Raw genomic sequence first — 23,431 nt, 5'->3', positions numbered from 1 at the left:
TTGTAAAGATCTTTTTATTGAGGTACCTGGCCAATCAAAGACTCTGGACTCAGAATACATCCAAACAACTACTTTACGTTTTTCATTTCTCAAAGGTGTGGACATGTAATGCTACATAAAACTACACTTGTTGACGCAATGTGAGATTTACGTGTTAAATAAATCCATTTCTGCTTTGACACATTTTTCTCCATTGCTGCTGCTATGTCGTTCATTTATTTCCATGTTTGATATTTACCAATTTCAGAAACATCTGACACACAAAGGCAACAATCAGCCTGAAGAGGGAAGTGAAGTTTCAAATAAAGAATGGTTCAGTACAACAGCAATCACTTTGAAGGACATACTTCAACATAAAGGACAACTTATTCCAACAACGTAAATTAAAGTGCTATTCTCGCTATTCGAAGATAAGTTTATTTCTCACAGTCTCTAAAGACTTCCACATACACTGAAATGTGAACTTAAGAAGGATGTTGGCTAGATGATCTTGATGAGCTGGGAAAAAAAACAAGACACATTATTTTACTATTTCAGTGTCATTATTTTTGCTGTTTTACTCTGCGCTCTGAACCTTTAGTTGTCTTCGATTTCTTTCCCTGGTGAAATTCTTCTGACAGTGTTCTCTCCTCGGAGCACAATATTCCCTTTAAAGAAATGCATCAGATTTATTTGATAAGCAATGGACAAACAATGCACTGGAAGTCCTAACCATGAAAAGCTGACTTACATGCCATCACTTCATCATGTCAGATCTGACGAGGCTCATCAATAAAGAGAGGACAAGACAGGCCAAACGGGAGGGAGAAGATGGAGACGACAGTTTGACAGTTGATCGATGATGACTTGTGCATCCATGGTTACATCACTACCTGAATGCCGTCCACTGACTCATAAAGGCTCAGCACTGATCAACGTTCCTCGTCTTCCTCCTTTCAAGCGTCCATCGCCAGACAGTAAGAATAAGTTGCCCCTCGTTTTGTTTTTTTCTGGCAGACTGGCAACCCTCTTTCAACATTCTTGCACTTCCAGACGTGCAAGTTCCACCCTGCTTTCAAAAAATCCTCCTGAATCTCTGCCTTTAAAAAAATAACATAGACCCCATAGAGAATCACTGCTGTTTCTGTGTTATCATCAACAGCACGTCTTGATGTATGCCTAAATGGAAAAGCCACAAACAAAAAAGCAAGGAAGGATTTATACTAATACTTCCTGGAAGTTTTAGTTCCTGACTTGTTTAATAAAAGGTCAAATTTAAAACATGATTGTTGTTCCTCTGACTAAAAAGTAAAATATCCTGGTGATTTGTTGTACCATCTCATATTGTTATTTCTTTTTAGCCTTCTTATTCCTGCCATTTGCTCTTTGACAATCCCCTCAGTTCTGCACTCTCTCTCTCTGCGAAGTAATATGTCAGTCTGACACTTTTTAAGCTGTTTGGATCATGTGTGCTCCTTTCATCTGATTCTGCCATTTTTTTTCTGAGAGGCAGTGGCCTCTCAGGCAGCCAGAAATTGTCCTTGGTCCTTGGTGAGTGTCTCCAGTTGTGAATCATGAAGCTTGTATCCATATCAAAGCCAGAGACCCTGACTTGTGCTGAAAAAAAATCTGTTATTTGAGAGACGAAAAAAACCGTGACAGGACTACCACATTGGTAGATAACTCTCTGATGAGGAAATCAAAATGAGAATCGGAGAATCGGAGCCTTTGCGCTGGTGTAGCCTTTTTCTAACTGAACATTGATGTTTGTGTCGGAAAGGAAACTTTACTAGACTTTAGAGAAAAAGTTCCATTCTTGCAGGACTGCAGTTTAAACTGTTAAAGACCAGTTCACCTGTAATCTATTTGTTCTTCTGCAGTTTCAGTTCTATGCAGAGTGTGTGTTTTTTTTTCCGTCCGCTTCATCTGCGTTTGGTTTGAAGTCAGTCAGGACTGGCTGGGGAGACTGCGGCAGTCTTTTAGCCAAGGCAAGGGTAGGGGAGGGCGGCTGGTAATAGTTTGAAGAAGGGTGCATCCCAGGGGGGGGGAAATAGAAGAGGAAGGATGGTGAAGTTCACACAGAGGCTCAGATCTCCTCTATGGAGTCAGCTGGGACCAGCCCTCTCTTCTTGCCACTGCTCAGCTTCAGAAACACCTCACCATCCTCTAGCTTCCCCACACAGATCTAAAGGGAGGAGACAGACATTGAGTTGCTCTATTTTCTGTGGCAGATATAGGAATATAAGACCAAACTGAACTGTCAGAAAATATTCGGAAAAAATTGGAAAAAAAAAAGACACATTTGAAGACCTTAAAATGGTGGAGGGTAGACTATTGAAGGAATTTCCAGCAGGCATATTAATATAGGCAGAACAAAACCTGACTATATGTAGATCTTTTCCTATCATGTGAAAGAGCATGCAATTAAAGAGAATTGACTACAGTCGTTCAACATCATTTATACCTTACAAAAATGAAAGCTCATGTGAGGAACTTTTGATTTGCATCGATTTTGGTGGCCTTTTTTTTTTTTTTTAAAGTTGTATATCTTGTGCATCTCGTCTTGTTTTGTGGTAAAAAAAATAAAACCCCAACTCATTCTGCTTCCCTTTCACACTCAAATGTATTACACTCAGTGTGAATCTTTGCTGTTCCACAACCAGCTAAAAAACCTCACAGGTGTTTCGATGTGACAACGTAATTTAGATAGTGAGGGGAAAAAAACGTAGGTAAACGATTATAAAAAACATGGATCATTCAAACTACAACGTTGGAATGAGCGCCAGTGCACCGCATGACTCAACAAGGTTTGAATTGCCTTTAAAATGTGACCATGAACGTAGCGAACCATGCACTGATGTGTTGACAGTCACACAGATCATGTCACTCTTTGATCCCCTCCTGACCAGGATGTTTTCTGTCACTCACCCACGGTGTTCTGGGTCGAACACACCCATGTAACTTTTCACACATGAACTGCTCTCCTTATGGTTTACCTGGGATTCCTTCACGGCCATGTGACCTCTCTCTCGGTTGCCTGGGAGACCCTGGATGACCCGCCACACTCTCTCTCCTGGCCGCACCCTCTGCACAAAGTTGGCAGGGAAGAAACCGACTCTGTCGCCACTCTTACCCTGAAAACCACAGGAACAGTTTTCAACATCTGATATTCATCTGAGTGTCACTAGATTATATACAGTCATTTCATCACATACTCAGTGTTTAAAACATTACAAAGAGTTACAGCTAAATGGTGGTTTAGTTTGTAATTCATTCTGTCTTCTGTCATGCTGTTCATTTGTATACAGAACGGATGAATGTTTAGTTTGACTGACGTGAGTCGTGATCGGCTGAACTTACTGATAAATGCCAGTGTTGTCATTGTAAATCAGTAAAAACAAAGAGCCGTTTTGAAATTTAATGGACAATTAGGACCAAAGTGTGACAGATGGCAACACATTAAATCACATTCTGTGCAGTGACAGAGTGTGAAAACAGCTTATAAATTACACAGATTAATGTGAAAATTGTCTAAAAATGTTCCTTTCTTTTTGAAGGTAGACAGGAAATACGGGCAGACAGTTGGGTGGGTGGGGTGACTTACAGCATGGGGACAAGGAATCAGACAGGCCACCAGTGTGACAAGGACTGTAGCCTCTGTACATGAGGTGTCAACTCTCCCTACCAACTCAGTAAACCAGTGCTCTGAAGGTTTATTTTATGTATTTATTTTGAAATGCAAGCATCTTTCTACCAGATTTGTGTCTGTATGTTTACAGAAAATGGCTACATCAGAGTATGGCCCTTCATTTAAACAGATGATGTCTGATTAAACCACATTATGCAGCACTCTTTCACAGTTTATCACCCTCTGCTTCAGGTGTTTGCATGATTCACAAGCTATACATAAGTAATGACTGAATGACTAACAAATTATACATAATTCAAAGTTTGCAGCAGCGTAGCTTCAAGATGTCTACGGTTTCGCCTCCGATGACCGAAGTGCGATTAAACACTGGTCCAGAGAGAGATTTACAGACTCTAAACTTCAGTCAAGTTACGTGCATCATTCTTTTTCTGTGACTGCCTCAGTGTGTATGTGTTCGTCTTACACACACACACACACACACACACACACACACACACACACACACACACACACACACACACACACACACACACACACACACACACACACACACACACACACACACACACACACACACACACACACACACACACACACACACACACACACACACACACACACACACACACACACACACACACACACACACACACACACACACACACACACACTTCCATTGGGAGCGGGTGAAGCTCATTACAGACTCAATAAAGAACTCTTTGAGGTTTCAACACTCGTCAAGTTCATTATGTTAAACTCTCGGTAATTTTCTGAGAAAATTGTGTTCTATTTCTGTCTGAGCCTGCCTTCATGTTTATCACAGGGAAAACGGAGCAGGTGTTCTACATTAAAGACTTGATTTACAGCCTTGAACAAACACAGGCGCACAATAGATGCATGCATGCATATTTCCATACACTGACATCTACATTCAAATTCGCATATCAACAAAGACACAAGAAAACTTGCACAGATGTTGGCAATTGATTTATTACCCACCTTCCACCACTCTTCATTAGAGTCATCAGTGACCTGCACCCGATCACCAGGACTAGAAGAGATAAGAGAAGAGAGCAGATGAAAAAGGGGAGGGGATTAACTGAAAAGGGGATGTCGAGGAAAAGGGGATGAGGAGATGAGCACAGGATACATGATGGATAGATGAATGGGGTGAGAGAGGCACAGCGAGAAAAGAACAAAAAGTGAGCAGTATGAGCCAAAAAAAAAAAACCATTATCAAACAGCCGCAGCGCGCTGTTGTATCCACGGTAACAAAGCTGTTGAGGTTAAAATGATGATTAGTCTGTGTGTCTGTCTGCAGAGGTGACAGAGCAGCTGACACCAAAGTCATGAGGTTCACATAAAATATGACTCTGAAGTGCCACTGCAGCAGTGAAAGCTGAACCTGAGCTGTAGCCAACCTGCATGCTAATGATGCTACCAGTTGTTCATGAGACTTTTCTTAACACACACACACACACACACACACACACACACACACACACAAACACACTCTCACGCACGCAGTGTACCCAATGTCCTAGATATTCAGGGAGAAACTGCTGTCCCAAATGCACCCCTGTAGGCTACATTACATCTCCTGGGTGTCTGCTCTCACTACTGCCCTATATGATCATTGTTACAAATACACACACAAAGTTTGTTACACTTACATAACTTAGTAACTAGGGTGAGACCCATATACTGTATGTCCACTGTTTCTGGACACTTTTTAAAAATATGACTGTTAGACCAAACTTTAATCATCTTTATCTGAGGTTAGTTGAAACAACATCTTAGAGCTCTGTGTCAGAAACAACTTTTATGATCTTCTAGTAGTAAGAAAGTTTGAAGAAATTAAAATTAATTCCAGTAACAACTACTATTAAGAGTAGGCATACTTACTGTAGGATTGTATAGTGTTTTTAAAAACATTATTTTGCAACACAGCCCAACTCTTATGACTGCCCCGACTCTTTCCCTCATTTAAACCATAACCTTCACAATGTTCAGAGCCCCCATCTAAACACAGAGACCCCTTTCAAACAGTTGTGACTTGTCATGTGAGGGAGAGCACAAGTGAAACAACAGCTTGTTTCACTTGTGCTCTCCCTTACATGACAAGTAGGGATGGCTCTGTTCAGTCAAGCATCGTAATTGACCATGACAGTGAACATTTACAGTATTGGGACTCTGACTGGAACTGGTGGAAAGTCCATTTTTAGCCCTCGTGTATACCAACATGTGTGCCTGACCATAATCTAGTATTAAAACATGTGCTCTATCAGACATCAATTCCTGTATGACTCTTTGATTCATTGTCATGAATATTCATCACCATGTACAGATGCTCTACAGAAGTCAGAGTAATACATCGTGGGTTTGTGAATAGATAGAGGCTCACCTACAGTACTTGGGACACGTCTTTTTTTTCCTTTCCATTGTGGGACTTTTTCAAGGCACCATACAGTAAGACTTCCACTATCAATCGCTTCGTTATCATGATAGGGCAACAAACATTCAATTCAGCACATCACAAAAAAGCCTGAAAAAACCAAGATTAAGAGAAACGATGTGATAAAACTGTTCCATGCATTCACAGGCAGCATGTGGACAACCAACATTTGGTGTTCTTCATACCAGTCTGGCACCAAAGATCCTACTGTACCAGTGTGTATAACTGGAAACACGTGAAAATCTGCAAGGCTTTTAAATTCAAACCGATTTAATGCTCATATTTCCAAATTCCTAATTGTTCATTTCTAGAATTAATGTATGCAGATTTTTCTGAGCACAGAGACCTATGACGTCATTAGCTCACATGTATTCTGTAGTCACACATGCAGAGCCACCGCACAGATGGCTGTTAAAAGTCCCATGGATCTCCTACCTTTGTAAAATCTGTCCCCCACACACACGCCAACACTCACTCTGCCCTCATTTTACTGCTCTGTCCTTCCTGTCTCCTCTTCTGTCTTTTAGTGTGGATATAGGATTTATTCTTCTCTATACACACTTGGTGTTCTCCACCTGTTTCCCCAATCCAGTCTCTCCCTGCTTCATTATCTCCAGCTCTATGCCATCATCCCTCATGCCCATCCTTTCATCTCTCAGTTGTGCACTGTCTTCATCCTCTCCCCTGCAGGGCTCACAGCTCAGTCTCTTGCTCTACAAGGGGACAGTGACGAGCTTTGAGTTTATAATTAGTCTTCCTTAAGGGTGTCAGGAACCATCCTCTGTGATTGGTGTGGACATTTTTTTCCCTGCAGGAATGACAGCCAGGGCAAAACACAGACAAAGCACATGCAATCACACTCACGCGCACAAAAAAAACAAACAAACAATACAAAACAAGCATTCCTGTGTAGCACTCACATGCTTCCACACAATGCAACCGCGAATACTCACTGAAGTTCCAGGTCGTTCTGTTCCTGAGGCAGGAACTTGTAGAGGGCAACATAGGTGTGGATTGCGTGAACTTCAATGCGCTTTGGCATCTGGTCGGAGGAAGAGACAGGGCAAGGGTGTTGTGAGTAAGACTTACACACCTGAGGAATGAAACAACAGAGGGTGACAGTGTGCATATGGCGATTAGAAAACGTGCTACCTTCACACTGCTGTCATCTGCAGGAGTCTGAGCTTGGCTGCTGCTTTCATCTTCCTCATTTTCCATCTCAGGCTCAGGGACTGGGATGTCTGGAGGGGGTGAGAGGTTGTTCTTAGAAAGTGCCAACCACGCACACAACAAGTATTATACAGTCTGGCCTGTAATATTCTCAAGCACACACTGCAAATCTCTCACACAGACACACACACACACGTAGACACAGGTATGCATGGACACACAGCACATGTGAATATCCAGACGTGGAAAACAGACACGTAGCAGTTGTTACCCCCTGTCTCCTGAGTTATCTCTTCTTCCATGCTGCACTGTCTCTGCTGCCTCTCCTCATCTCCCTCCCCCTTATTAAAGAAGGAAATGGAAAGGAAAGAATAAAATGTTAGCGCCAGGAGATGAAAGCGGATGGGTTGATAGTGGGGAAAGAAACTTTTTTGTGTCCTGAATTATTCAGAAAGCAGTTCAGTTCATCTCCAAACGTCTGCACAGTTCCTCAACAACATGTCAAATGGGAAGCACACAGACACCAGTGTCATCCATTATGTTGCGAACGGATAATCCCCTGTTGCCCAATTACAAAACTTCTCCATATTCCTAAATCAGATTTAAGTAGGATACAAGCCTGACCTTAAATGAGAGGAAACTTTTAATTCACTTTAAATGACTATTTAGGGTAAAGTTTTACATTCAGGGAAATGTCAGTGCTTCCTTTCTGGCTTGTTAGGTTAGACTTACCCTGTACATCATCTTAGGCTAACAGTTAGTTAGCAACTTTTGTTCCACTACAAAAATACATCTCCACTAGATTGATCAAAGGAAGCACGTCGTAAAAACTTTTTTATATCTCTTAATCACACTGATCGATGACGTCATACCAGGCTGCGTGTTGGTGATTCTGACAAACTGCCAAAACTGGAGCGGCTCATCTGTGCCAAGGACGTCCCATAGCGCAGGGCAGCATACACAGGGTCTACCCGCATCCGCACAGCCTCTGAAACCCACACACACGCACACACGTTCATCAAAACAAACGCACACAACCGCTTATGTTCAATGAATTCACAAGCATTCACTTAAACTCAATCTACACTTTTGACGTCACGCAGAGATCATACTGAACATCATTGTTAATGTGCCTGTGCCACTCAGGAGGAAGTAGAGGGTCTAAATATAACTGTGGTAACACAGTAATCCTGGACAGAAGTGACCCACTTAAGATCTGACGAAGGACAGCAGCCACATGTTTAAGAGACATCAAAATGTTCTAATTTACCGACAGCATATGCTTTGATGTGTATTATTACATATCATAGCTGTGTTTCTATCTGTAATTCACAGGTGTTGTTGAAAAGGAAGAAAATGAGATTTCAAATATGGATATGCTAAAAAAAAGTCTCCACTGCTGCTTGTCATGTCGATGGCAGTGCTTGCTCCTTTCAAAGTACTTCTGAAGTTAGGAATTACATTTCTGGTCTTTTCTCCACCTAACTGAACACTAGTTTAATGGAGGGAAGATTTTTTTTTTTCTGCAGGGCCAGATATCGTGTGTGTGTGTGTGTGTTTCTAGCTGCAGGATGAAGTCGTAACAGTTTCAATTTAAAGTCAGTCCTCTCATCAGTGCTCTCGTTAGATAGATGAATAATTTAACAGGGACACAGAAATGATGAGTGAAAATGTCTTTCATCTACAACATGAGTGAGGTTTTTTTTTTTAAGCGTGATAAGCCTATTTGTGCTTCTAATTGATTAGAAGTGAATGCGGGAGCCACCCCTGCAGAGAGTTATTCTATTACATGTGAAAAGAGTAAAAGTGAAAGAGAGAAAGCTATGCTGAAAGACTCTATAGTCCTGCTATCAATACAAATGATATTTGTATGAAATGCTACTTAATCAACCTTGAGCTCTTATGGTTTGAAAAAGGTTTGACAAAAAGCCTGAATAAAAGCCTGTATTAAATCCTTTTAACCTCATCTTTAACTAAATACAGCTGTCCCATTGTACAGTATAGAGAAACAAGTGGCTGTACACAAAACTTTTTTGAACATAATCTGCTGTTATTTGTCATTTCTAGATAGCAACAACTGTTACAGAATTCACTTTTGCAGCTCTATAAATGAGCTTTGATTTTAGATAATTACAGGGCCTGTGAGTAAATCCATCATAAAATGTTACACCTCAAAAATCAATGTGCGTAAACATGAGCCCAGTATTTTGCCAAGCCTTTTGTTAGCAATAATTATGAGGACACTTTGCAAAGTAAAACTGTGAGTTTGACAGGTTGCAGTGTCAGCTGGCCCTGGCAGAGTCCCAGTCCTCATGGTGCTGACAGAGCTCTAGGTTAAACGTACCCTGATTCATGGATTGTACCACAAAGTGACAGGATGAGGAGCTTACACTGATTTAACAAGGCATACAGTACAAGAGATGAAGTACTGAATTGACTGTGATTCTTTGTGATATGGTCAAGAAAAAGAAGCTATTATTCAGACATGACGACGAAAGGAAGAACAAATTCAGGTGCTTTTATAGAGAAGGGAGTCTAAAAATAGGTGTTGCTTGTTTGACTGGGTTTTATTTCTAAGCAGGTTTACAAGGGTGACAAAAATGGGTCAAATTTGTTCCCATCAATTATTCTATTGCAAAATAGAATGTGTTTTTTAAGTCAAATTTTGGGACTTGTCTTTTTAAAATACAGGTGGATGTTTGGATATGTAGAGTTGAATAAGGACATATCTAAAACTAGGAGGCATTAGTATGTTAAACATGCAGACTGCAGCCAGACAATGATTCAAATATTCCATTAGTCCAAAGACATACAGTACAAATCATGAACAGTAATGTAAAAATAAAACACAAAAGGAACTTATAAATATTTATTCACATACTTTTAGGGTGCAGACCGTCCATCAGCCTCCAAGAGAATCTGAATTTGTTCTTCCTCTTTCTATTTTTCCACTTCAAGCTCCCAGGTTGTCAGGTGAGATGGAGTCAGTTCTGGTTTTATTACAGTTGCATGCACAAGCACACAGAAAATGTAAAAATAAAACCAAAAGACTAGACAAGAGCACAAAACAAAAGTACACGGGACAGATACGTGCATACCCTGCAATCACTCACAAACACACGCACGCACATAACGAGGCCCTCAGGTATGCTCACCTTGGCTTGGTTGAACTTCCTTCACGACGGACAATTGGTCATTGACGAGCATCGGCGAGCTGAAGTTTCGCTTGAAAGCTCCAGACTAATGGAGAAAAAAAAAGGAGAATTTTCTTTAAAATTCAAACCTCGTGTTTGTTGGCTGAGCTGAAAAGAAGAGTGATTCAAGTAGTGATTGAAGGGCAATTTGAAAATCTGAATATCAAACACATCAGGATACTCTGACAGATATGCGAGGGCACACAAAGTGATGCACATATTCTGCAGTGAAATAGCTCATTTCTTGCATTGAGTGAAACAAAGTGTTGGCAATTTTTTTTCCTGCCATTTATGAGCAATGAATTCACTCACGCCTTACATGTGTGCACATGGCTTACACACAGACACGGACATGTGATTCTACACGTGCGAGTACACACGACTGCAATTTTACACTGAATTAAGCACAGTAAGTGTTACAGCTGAGAGATCCAATAGTCTTTGACTTGCAAATGAGCCTCTCACTTTGTCATATTATGCAGGGGAGAGAAAACTAACTGTGATTCAGAGGTAATAAGTCCTACAATTGTTACTATACGATGTCCAAGTTGTTGTCTGATTGTATTGTACCTTTGCTGCCCTTGTGAATCTCCTAACTCTCCCTCTCTCTGTCTGCTTTTGTGTTCCTCTAAACACAGTAGTATTTAAATGTTCTGAGTGGCCCTCAGTGGGTTCTGCCGCTGGCTGCATGCTAATGTCCTCTGTCTGCACTGAAGGATAAAAACAAAATCTCAGTCTGAAATCATTCTTAATTTACTGCTTAGTGCTCTCACCTTCTACCATTGTCCTTCACTCTTTGCCCCAATTCAAATCCACAAAATGGAATGAACAACACAGTGACCAGATAATGTGTATCACTGTTTGCTCTATTCTTCATTGAGTCCTTGCTTCAGGTGTTTTAAAGGTTGAATTCCTTCTAGCAATAATCTGAAATCTTATTTTTGAAGTTCAATCAATAAAATTGCTCCGATAAAGAGCAAATGGAGTTATACGTGATAATATTCTTGTCCCTTTGCCCAAAAAGTGACATGATTTAATACTTTGCTTCAGCCTCATCACCACTTCACATCTAAAAAAGCACAAATATAACACAAGAAGTATCCTGCATTTGTTATATCTATTAAACTGCACATATGGCTGGTTTTAACGCTGCCTTTAGATCAGTAAGTGTGCGTGTGTGTGTGTGTGTGTGTGTGTGTGTGTGCGCGCGCTTCAGTGTGTTCATGCAACAGTGCGTTTAAGTGAGAAAATAAAAATATAGCAACATGTTCATACATCTGCAAGCTGACTTTGATTTTTTTTTTTCCCTGCTTATAAAGTGTTTTTATTCTGATTTTTTAAAAACTGTACTTGAAACTGTTCCACACAACACATCAGGTTAATGTCAAGTTATCCCACAGTATGACCACTCTAACCTTTATCCTAAAGTTACCATGGTAACAGTGTTTCTACTAAGGTTCTTTAGATCATGCTTGGAATCCAAACCTGTAGTGTTGCTTCTCTTTTCATTATGTGGCAAGACAGTCAATATGTATTTTTTAAATCTATCTCTGACTACTTGTACGAGCACATTTTCATTCCTTTTTATCAGTTAAGAAGAAAAAAAAAGTGACAAATAAGACCCATCATTTTAGTTTCAACATGTACTTTAAACAGTTTGTCGACAGTTTGTCAGTTTGTTAGCTTGCCTCAGCGCAAAGACTAAAAACAGATCTGTACAAAATCATAAGTAACTCCAAAGGTCACCTTTTAGGAGATTATGTTTTATCCTTATATGGGGCATCTGTGTCAGACAATTTGTTTGACAACGCCAGGCTAGCTTTCTTACAGAGTTCACAGAGTATATCCTGAACTAATATAAATGCTGACATTTCAATTATAATTTCAAATATAGACCGGGTTTTCCCAATGTCCCAAGAGAACCATCCCATACACACACTCCTTGAAGTGGATAGCTTAGCAAAAAAAAAAAACAATAAAAAAACATCAATTTTTTTATGAAACCTAAAAATAAACCAGTCTATTAAATATGACATTTTAAAAAAGCAGAACAAAAGAAACTAAGTCAGTAGCTATGTCAAAGAAAAAATACCAGCGTTAGAAAACACATTGGCTAAATAAATGCAGCGAGTGCATCAGTACCTTCCCATGACACAGCTGCTGTGATAGTTCTGAGGTGCACCACAGGTGAGCAGCCATCTTGCAGGTTTTACACCGCAGAGCCTGTTTAGAGTTTCCTGCAGAGAGAGACACAAATGTCAAAGTAAGAACAGGGGGACCCAGACATGCATGTAGCTTTAAATAGAAACTCACAGCAGGCTGCGCATCTGCAACAAGCAGTAAGTGCTAACAAACTAAAGTGGACTTAAGATAGTATAGAGCAGGCTGCTGTCTGTTCAGATAGAGAGTCAAATCAAGAGCTGTCCCAGTATTATCAAGCTGTCTCTGCCCCCAAAGCTAAACACATAATCAACAGCTCCTCTTCCACAACTACCTGCAGAGATTATAAACCAGCTGGAGATCTTTCAATTATAATCGATTTGGCATTGAGGCCTCTTGCTTTCATCTTTGTTTTCAAGTGCTTCAGTGCTCAGAGTATTAAAGTTGAGATTTTTCCTCATGCATTAAATCATGAGAAACCTTGATTTTTTTCAGTGTTTTAAAGATTAAGTGGTTGAGTCTATTTGTGTCCTACAAACAAACAAAAAGATTTCCGGAGTTGCTGTACACTGACAGGTCTTTTATGACAGAAACAACGATCTATGTGGAAGGCTCACTGAAAAAACTGCTTTTACTCTGATGAGAAAAAATTGATTCTTTGTCGTACGCCTAAAATGGAAACAGAGGCCAGACTGTGTTTTGGGACAGTTGGATGAGGAGTATAGCTGAAGAGACGTGATGCATTACATAAATAAAACCATAATGCATGCAGGGGGAAAAAAACCCCAGCTGCAAAAAGCAGAGAAGCAAGTTAGCAGCCTGTAATCAATCATATTGACAGAGGTAGTTTTAGCAGAAATACAAGCAGTCCCCTGTAGTTACTGCAAGTAGCAAATTAAGGAGAAATTCACTCACACAAGTACACCACAGAATCCCCTCTTAAAAATCAACAGCCATAAACAGCAGACAGCTTTGTCATTTTAAATGTCAGTGAGGTTATGACAATTCAAGAGGTTTTGGTTGTTTTTTATTTAAGTGTTGTTTTTTTCAAAAAATTGAAACCAATACGCTTCATACTTTCATAGGATTACTTTGACCGTCATGCATATTTTCTGCCAGGCAAAGAATTAGAAAATATTATTGATACTAGTCTTACATCTGTACCGTAAATCTAAGGCTACAGATCGCAGCAAGGTAGCTTAGCTTAGCAAAAAGACTGAAAACAAAGGGAAACAGAAAGTGAGGGGAATACACATGTCCCTCAGAGACAGCTTACTAATTGATATAGGTTGTTTACATATTGTTCAACAATTACTGTGTAAAGCTTTTTAGGAGCATTGTGTTATTTAAAACAGAGTCAGGCTAGCTGAAGCATAGTGTATTCAGTTTTTCAGTTCTGTCTTACAATCTGCTGCCTGGAGCCTTAAATATAGTTGACAAAATGTGAAAGAGGTATGCAAATGTTCACCTTTGACTCATAATAAATGGGACACATTTAGATCATATAGTGGCAATATTCTTTCTCAATAATTTAAAAGTCTAAAGCTGCTCTTTTCTTCTTCAAATTTTTTTAGTTTGCACTAGATGAGAATCCATGTAAACAAAAACAGGGAGGCCAGACATCCTTTGCAAACCACAGCTAAGTGTTGGCTTGAAAAAGTAAATAGTCACAATAGTCGGTTAACCATCTTACCCACTATCATGTGCTTGCAGTGCTGGCAGTTGGTGGGCTTGCGGAACACATGGTCCTGGAAACAGTGGGTGATCTGAGGCCGGGGAGGTTTGGTGGGCAATGATGGGGAGAGGCTGAGAGAAGGGGAGTGTGAGGAGATCGAGGGGTTGGGGCTGAGAGACGGTGAAATGGAGGGCGAGCGGTCACCGACGAGAGGGGAGCCAGGCAGCAGAGGGGGAGAAGGAGGCGGTGGGTCAGTGATGAAATCAGGGGGCAGGCGAGCGTCGCTGTAGGACCTTTGGAAGAAGTTCTCCACACTTTTGCTGCGCATCATGGTCTTAAAGGATAGTGAACGTTTCAGTCTCTCGAGCTGCAAACACACATTGACAGGGACAGAGAGAGAGAGGGACAGAGAGAGTGTATGCTAAGAATAAACACAAGATAAACAAACATACTGCGCCACATTTGGGAGCAATAACAAATGCCTAATAGACCCTCAGGACAGTACAAGCAATATCCTGACAAACCTAAACACAGCACTGCTCTGATCTGTCCTCCACGGGAAAGAGGGTGACTCATGAAATGCAATATCACTTCATAAGGACACATCCCATCAAAAGCAGAGCTAGCTGTACATTCCCTTTACAGAGACCAAGCACTAGCTTCTTGTGCATTGGCCCCTGGTTAAACGAGATAAGGCCTCTCTTTGAGAACACCCATGGCCATACGTTAAGTAATGCTGTGTTTGACCAGGATTGTACCGGGAGTGACGTCAGTGGAGCTACTGCAATGACAGGCATGGAGACAGTCTATACAGCCTTCTCATGTGTCAACAAAACGTATCCTCAGGGCTCTTAATCTGACAACGTCAGCTTCCTTGGATCGATTGATCCTGCTGAAGGTTTGCTCAAACCAGAGCTAATGGATTCCCTTTCAAAGGGATAAACTCACAGGCGTACAGTATGCAACATTATCCTATTTCACATATTTTCTCTTTTGGGTACTGATGTTACCAGCCATGTGTGTTCCCTTTCAGCTGTCTTGTCCAATAAGTATTGAAGAATTTATGATTGCTGCATTTCAAAAGTGAAACAGTCGGACAAAAACGTCACAGCAGTGAACACCACGTCTGTTCTCGGCAGCCATCTAGCACTGATTGGCCAGATAAATGCATGTTTCCTGACATCTTCCTCCGGCTCTGTCTGCAGATGATGATGCGAGTTTCCTCCAGGCTAGGTTACCCATTTGTTACCCTGACACCGATTGTTACTCTGACAAGCAGTGGCAGGGGGAAAGCAGTGTGAGGGCGTGGTCATGTCGCAGTGGAGGAACAGATCAACACAGACAGACAGACAGACAAGCAGACAGATCATCAGGCCAAAGACATTCTCTGTGCACTGCGTGCTGTGTCTGCCTGTCTGCACCCGCTCTGCTCAACGCCAAACATAATCACCTTACAGGGACATGCTGTTTACAGCTCTGCACGTCTGGGAGTAGGATATGAAAACAGTTTGTCTATTTGAGTTTGTGTGTGTGTGTGTGTGTGTGTGTGTGTGTGTGTGTGTGTGTGTGTGTGTGTGTGTGTGTGTGTGTGTGTGTGTGTGTGTGTGTGTGTGTGTGTGTGTGTGTGTGTGTGGGACCCATTAAGGTAGAGCAAGAGAAAGAGAAGTCTTTGCAAGTGCCCACTGCACTTTTAGATCTCCACTAAAAATGTAAAAGAATGTATTGTAAGTTTGACGAGGATTTCTAGGTTTCATTATTTATATACGATTTAGGATACTACAGTATGTGTAAACTATAGCTCGAGAATTTATCTACAGCAATTATCCTAAAAGTGTTTTTATCTGCAGGAGATAAGCAGTATATCTTCGATGGGCTTTGAGCGTGCAGATGGTTGGGATAATTAGATTCAAAAGATTTCTTACTTTGCTGTGTGGCTGGCTGTGTTTGCACTTGTTCAGAATTATTATTGCAGTGAATTTTTGTATTTATAAAAACATGTTACTAGTTAAAACTAAAATGAATTCTGGATCTCGTAAACAACAGCTCATACATCACTTTCACTACACGTTTTTTTTTAAGCTTTTTGATATGTAAAAAATGGCACGTTTCTTATTTCAGGTATGCAGAGACAACATTTTTTTGTTACATTTTCGACTGGGCCAAACTTGATCTGATGAAAGATGGAAGTGATGTGCATTGTTCGATTTATTTCACAATGATTTTTTACACTCTTCCTAATGTTTTCTGTGCATGATCACAAGTCAGCAGAGGTCTTTCTATCATAGCAGACAAGTGCTGGCACAACAGCTCGGTTGGAGCACATGTCTCAATTACAGCTAATCTAATAACATGTCAGTGTGTGAGCCTAAAAAGCATTTCAGTTTGCTCCCCTTTGAACATTAGCTGAGAGCGTCATACTTCCGAGTCAAAGCCGTGTGATAGCACGCTGTATGTGGGTCATCAGTAAACAGTCTTCATTCATCTGCATAATCTTACATTCATGTGACAGGTGAAATACTGATATTGATGGAGATGAATAGGAGCGAGCTGAGCTTCTCCTTACACGTTACCCTTTTTTGTTGTATGATGTGGACTCCCATGCCTTATTGATCGATTGAGCAATTTTATGACAATGCTCGTCAAGTACAGACGCTCTGACTCAGTCTTTCATTTCGCTCCTCAATGTGATTCTGACAAGTGAAATAAATAAAACCTGTCAGCTCCAAAAAAAAAATGCTTTTCAGAAACAAAAAATATGGGCTTGCATACATTATTTCTCGGTTAATACATGACTCCCAATTGACTCACCATGCTGTACAAAATCGTGACCTGGCTTGCAGTTACATGCATCTGCCCAGTCAACAGTCCTTAAGCATCAGCACATAAAATGTTGCAGACCGGTTACAAAACGCTGCCTCTGCGGACCTGTAAATCCCATTAATCTCACATTTTCAATCCATATACCAACCTCCAGTCATCCTCACGTGTAGCCATAAATGTCCAAAATCAATGAACCGTAGAGGGAAAGCAGGGTGTGAGTGGACATAATTCAATGATAAAGCTTTATTACATCCCAATATGTGGCGCTTTCTACCTCCAGCAGAATCTCATGGGGCCAGGGATGCTCCCACATGTCAAGAAGCCAAAACAGAACAACAAAGGCTTAGTACCAATGGAAATGTGACCATAAATACAGCCTGTGGCATAACATGTCTCAGAATGGACTGTTTTATTGAATTCAACCAGTACTGAACATTTGAAAGGAACACTCAAAATGTTAACGAGGAGGAAGTACTCGTCGTGACTTAATTTAAAGGCTGCAGAGGTCAAATTATGAACCCTGTAAAACTTAATTTTGGAATTCAGTGGAAAGGTCTGCATGCATCAACCAATTTTAGTTTCATTAAAACAACAATCAATTCAATTCACAAATATGTGGTCAGCAGCAGAATAAAGAAATGCAGCAGATATAGGTAAAAAAAAAAAAAGAAAGAAAAAGAAAACAGCCACTGAAACAGATATACAATTCCTCTCCGGGTTAAGTGCTATACTCAGTGACCTATAATTGCAATATTTTACTGTCTGTGTCCTGTTATTTCCGCTTACCAAATCCCCCCTGCATCACCTTAAAGGCTAGTCACGCTACTATAAATGTGTCTGCAAGTTTTTTTTCTCTTTATAGCAGATGTCACAGTGTCTGACCTTGTTCTTAGTCAAGATCATTTTGTCTCATGAAGGATAGAACCTGTGTGGTCCTGCTGTGAACGACACCGTTCACCATCTCTGTCCAATTCTAGGTCATCACTGGAATATGTGCTTCCAGAGGCAATAACTTCCCTGAGTTACTCGGCACATGGTTTACATGGGATGTAATTATGTATATCTTCACTGGCTTCAATTGTTTTGTGCAGAATATGTAAACCTGGAAGAAGGAGGCAACACAAATTTCAATTCTGGAAGAGTTCAAAAAAGAGAGACCATTTGTATTCTGGATTGAGAAAAATCACAGCCAGGGACCAGAAAAAAAAAAAGTTAAATAATAAAAGCAGCTTTATTCTTCAGGTTTTCATCATTCTGTATCCTGAAGTTTCCCCACTAAAATCAGTTTGACATTATGCACAGCAGCATGGCAGATTCCCACTCTGAATGCAGGTCGTGGACGCATAATCCTGGATGTTATATTGTGTTAGTACCTAACACAAATGCACTCACATAAAAAGCTACTTGCTCATACTGCTCCTCTGCCCCGTTCGGATTGTTATACAGCTGAAGGCACTATCAGAAATACTAGTGTGCATTACACCACCGCGCGATCTTCTCACACGCTAGGCTGACTCGCCCAGCTTTGCCCTGGCAACTCATCATCTGCCCATTTTCACTCACCCAATCACTATTCACACAAACACACACAAAACACTACAAACACAACACAGTGGCTGTGACTCTTGGGCTGAGGGCTATTTCTGAATGAGCATCAGCAATGACGAAGACAAATCCCCATAACAAAAAAAAATCCCTGTTACACCAGTTTTATTTTCAGCCCTTTTCAGCCTTTAAGTGTTCATTATTTTCAACAGCTCACACCTTTCCTGTTGTGCCTTTTTAATATACATCACAGCAGTGAAGGTGTTACATTCATTAATGAAGACTGTGGCCCCTTCCCTTTGGCCTCCCTCTGCAACTTACTCCCCAGCTCACATCACTCACATCTGTGTCACCACCCTTCATCTGGAGAGGAAGTGAAGAGATGGTTAATGAGATTAAAAGGGTGGGTGGTTTTAAAGAGATGTCGAGGAAGAAACTCAGACAAATGACAGCGGAGATGCATCAAATCACCTGTTTACTTCATTAGCGGCACTTAAACTGTGCGACTCAAGGACACTTCTATCACAGGAATCCCTATGATATACTGAATAAATATCAAGGTCCCCCTTCGGATGAAATGTAATCGACCTCCTCTCGCACCATTCACAGTTCCTTTTAAGTATCAGGTTAACAATCTTATTAAATCCAGTTTCACTACATGATGATACTTAATTATACCCAGCTTTTATTGCACATATAGTACATGCAACCTCGCTGGTCCATTTTACATGAAACGCTATCTCTCCTGTGTCCGCTTCCACTTGGATTATAATAGCAGTACAAGGAATAGTACAAAAGAACCACCTTTTTATAATCTTAAACCATTTTACAGATTAAGCAACCATCATGGACTTCTTTATCTGCACTCACACAACAACCTGTGTTACAGAGTAAGAAGCACCAATATTTAGATATAACAGCAAACTGTAAACTGCAGCCAGTCATCAGTCCCACACTGTAGGCAATACCAGTGACCTTTTATCGCTCATTGTGTTTTCAACAGCTCATATTGAATGAGGAGGACTAGTCCAATAATCCAAAGAGAACACTGGGATGAATTGTGATGTTCTCATCACACTTTGGGCAAGCTGACAAACAAACCAATCCTGGATGAACATGTTGCAGGGTATTATTTTCAGTCTTAACAGTGTTCTTAGAAATTGCGTCATGTACTCATCTTGGAAAAATACAGGTCTACTTGTGCACTTCCATCAAAGTCAAGGCTCTCAAAGCACCTCTAGTTCCGAATATCAAACAGGTGTCGAGGGACACTATTTCCTGATGATTGCTGCTCAGGTGTCTCACCTGCTCCACCACTCACGTTTCTCCCAGTTTTGGCACAGACCACAAGACATTTTTGGGGGAAAGTCCATGCTTTGTTTTTTTTTTGTTTTTTTTTAATCCTCTGGCACTGTTTCCCTATGTTCCTAATCTCTGATATCCATCTTTGTGGGACATTTTCTGCTGGTGGATTTCATAGAGCATCTGTTATCAGAGCGAGTCACTCCCTCCCTGTTTTTCTCCGCCTGTCATGCTTATCTAATTACAAACATCATGGACACATGGCTGTGTGTGATTATTCTCTCAAACATTACAGCCGTGGTATTGCTTGTTCTTTATTGTAGGAATAGTCCCAATCAAGTGTTTAAAATCGATACAAGTGGAATGTTGATGTGCATGTTCTTTGACTTTGTAAATGTCAAAGTTTATTTGACAGAGCCATACAATAGTTGACTACAGACAGATGACTGCTGGTTTGAGGCAGTTCTCTGATTGTTAGCTTATAACCCAATTCTTTCTGAATGTACAACTTTTAATAAGCTCCTATATGGTTTTAAATCCACATACCAATCCTGAACTTTTAAATTGGTTTCATGAGATTTTGAATCAACCGTTCAACTGTACATCCAACATCTTTGAGGTTAAAGTCAAATCTACCTCACACAGAGTGCTGGCATTCAACCTGTGCAGCCTCTATCGATTGTTGGAGCACACTGGGACGAGGCAGAGAGCTGGTGATTGAATGGCCAGACTGATTAGTTAGCAGAATAAATGAATAAATGCTTGTGATGTGGTGGAGCTGAAGCAGAAAAAGGAACAGTGTGAATACCAATCACCCTGCTTGGCACAGAGGACAAAGTAGTAGCAGGTGAGGAGTGGAGAGCAGGAGTGGACCCGACTACAGAGACTGCAATGGGGACTTTTATGCTTCCCCAGCTGCCTCACATATTTAGATTAAACAGAGACAATCAGCTGCTGATGAAACTGACTGAGCTTTGAACATGTCCACAGATTGTGTGTGTGTGTGTGTGTGTGTGTGTGTGTGTGTGTGTGTGTGTGTGTGTGTGTGTGTGTGTGTGTGTGTGTGTGTGTGTGTGTGTGTGTGTGCCCGCACACACAAACAAGGTTTGGAGTTAGAGGCTCGCCTGTTAGACTCTCCAGAGAGAAAGTTCTAAAAACTTGGGGCCTAATGAATGAAGCATCCTTAATCACTCAAATTAAAAAATAAAAATATAAAAAATAAAAACGTTCACAAATTCATTAAACTACTTGGATACAGTCAAGTCAACAAATGGCCCACTGTAAGGACTTAGTCCCCTTAAAATGATCTAATGCTGAATATAAGCCACAAACAAATAGAATATATGCGGGGTTTATTGTTTTTAAACTGTTCCCTGTGAGAAAAAAAGAGAGAGATAAGCTGAGATATAAGCTGATCACAAATCAAATACTTATTATAGTTATATTATAGCATCTAGTTATAATAATAACGTTTCAGTAAAAGTCGTTATAGGATACATTATGAGATGTGAGATGTATTTCTTAAAAGTTCATGTAACTGTGCACTACTGTGTAGTGTGTCTATTTGGGGGTCCTGGTTTGCTGTATGTGTGCAGAAATTAGTTTGGTCGGGGAGGGGGGGGGGGGGCAGGGTGACATCAGACCTTACGTGTGGTTACACCTAGTGACGCACTCATGATGATTACAACTGCAATTGTGAGGTACTGTCATCCATAATACATAAACTAATGGAAGAATACCAGATTAATTGAACTATAAATATATAAACTAGAAAATGACAGGTTGAAAAAGAATACAGGTCGTTTTTCTGTCTGCTGTCTCTATAAACTACTTTTAAACTCCATCGTGTGTCGTATTTCCCCCGTTTTGGAATTCCAGTTTTTTAAGACAAGAATTGCCTAGATCTAGTTACAACAGAGAGAAAAAAAACTTGGAAACAGTGGCCACTTACCTTGGATGTCATCGGTTGGATGGACATGGTGCTTGGAGAGCGCTGGAGCTGCGAGTCGCTCTCCATCTCATTGTTCTCAATCATCATTGAGAGTCGTGCAAGCAACAAACAATAAAAATTAAAATAAAAAAACCACTTTACTTCCTTAAATTTTGTCCATACGGTGAGGAATCTCCATTTATAGCCATAAAAAAGAACAACGTGAGACGGATCCACATCACAGAGATTTGCATGCGCTCCGAGGCGGACGCCCGATAGCCGTTCGTGTATGCGTTTTGCTCTTCACGCGCAAAATAAGATACTGGTTTTATTAAACGGGTTCCAAACACAAACACTCTCAACAGCTGTTTAAATATTGCCCCATTCAAGAACATACATTTAGGGAATGTAGAGCCTTGCGTTTTTGCAACAGTGTCGCCTTTGGATGCGCGTTAGAAAGCTCCAAAGTGAGACAATTCCGTCCTTCCGTTAAAAAAAGGGTCAAAACCAGCATAATAACAATGTAGAAATGTCAGCTTAACATTCGAGCCAACCAAAGTCTGTACAGTTGAAGCCACTGGTTTGGTGTACATCCAAAGCGAAATGATCCTCTCACGGCTGCACAGACTTAAATTTAAGCGCACTGCGAGGCACGCCTTCTCATGCGTCTGAGGCGCACGATTGGGGCAAATTTTACAACTCTGCCAGGATGCATTTCAACGTAATCAGAGTTGACGGTGGTGGGCGGGGGCTCATTTTACAAGCAAACATAGACCACTTTACTATCTGCAAACAGATACTGTAATTTCTCTGTGGGGATTATTTGATTTTATAACGACAGGATGTGTTGCGCCCATGTACCACCATTATCAGACCAAGTCTAACAGGGCGCATTATTAAATGTACAGTTTGTCAAAGTGTTACCAGGAAAAATGTTGTGAAGATTATATGTAACAGATCAATCAGTGGTACAATTGTGTATTATGATGACAAAATTACTTTTGCAACGATGTGAAAACATTAACTTAAAAGCAGACATACCAGAAAGTTGTATAAAGAACTTGCTGCACGTTATTTAATGAGGAAAATATTGTCTTTCAGCCAATGAAGTTCACACATCTAAGATAGTTTTCGCCCCACATTTTACACCATCATTTAGTCTCTGTCCACTGCCACATGTCAACTGAAGCTTTCGCTGCAATGCAGGTTCTGTTCTGCATTTCGAGATACATCAGACTATGATAGGCTTGTTATAAGCAGCAGCAATAAGACCAGAGGACTGGTACATCAGATTCAAATCTATCTATCATTCTAATTTCCGCTTTATCAGTCTCCTGGGGTGGTTTTGTTATGATCTTCCTTTTTTTAAAAGACATATAATACACATAATACAGTGATCAAAGAGAATGCATGGTGTGTTGGTCACAGCAGCTGATTTTTGTTGAAAGTGAATCGGGGATTGATTCTAGTATAGGCTAATAAATGCTATTCTAAATGTTCTGTTTTAATAAAACTATATGCATAGTTTTTATATCTGCACAGGGTTTCTTCA

The 23,431-nt window shown here is 40.5% G+C and overlaps 1 protein-coding gene across 2 annotated transcripts; it reads right to left on the bottom strand.

Moving 5' to 3' along the window:
- Positions 1-977: 977 nt before the first annotated feature.
- Positions 978-22,481, bottom strand: LOC306838182 (SH3 and cysteine-rich domain-containing protein 2-like). 2 transcript variants are annotated; one of them, XM_079366205.1, is made up of 11 exons: positions 21,901-22,481; positions 14,301-14,649; positions 12,590-12,684; positions 10,409-10,493; positions 8,126-8,241; positions 7,525-7,594; positions 7,236-7,324; positions 7,037-7,125; positions 4,628-4,679; positions 2,976-3,113; positions 978-2,164 (listed from the first exon to the last, which is right to left on the bottom strand). In XM_079366205.1, exons 1-11 carry the CDS (start codon positions 21,985-21,987, stop codon positions 2,066-2,068), a joined length of 1,269 nt encoding a protein of 422 aa, XP_079222331.1. In that variant the 5' UTR covers positions 21,988-22,481; the 3' UTR covers positions 978-2,065. The 2 variants fall into 2 exon arrangements, with proteins under 2 accessions (XP_079222331.1, XP_079222332.1); XM_079366206.1 differs by lacking the exons at positions 7,525-7,594; positions 8,126-8,241.
- Between the last annotated feature and the right edge of the window lie 950 nt (positions 22,482-23,431).

Source organism: Symphodus melops (assembly GCF_947650265.1).
Source record: "Symphodus melops genome assembly, chromosome: 17".
Classification (NCBI taxonomy): domain Eukaryota; kingdom Metazoa; phylum Chordata; class Actinopteri; order Labriformes; family Labridae; genus Symphodus; species Symphodus melops.
Note: the sequence above shows the minus strand (reverse complement) of the source record. Positions and strands in the feature narration are given on the sequence as shown.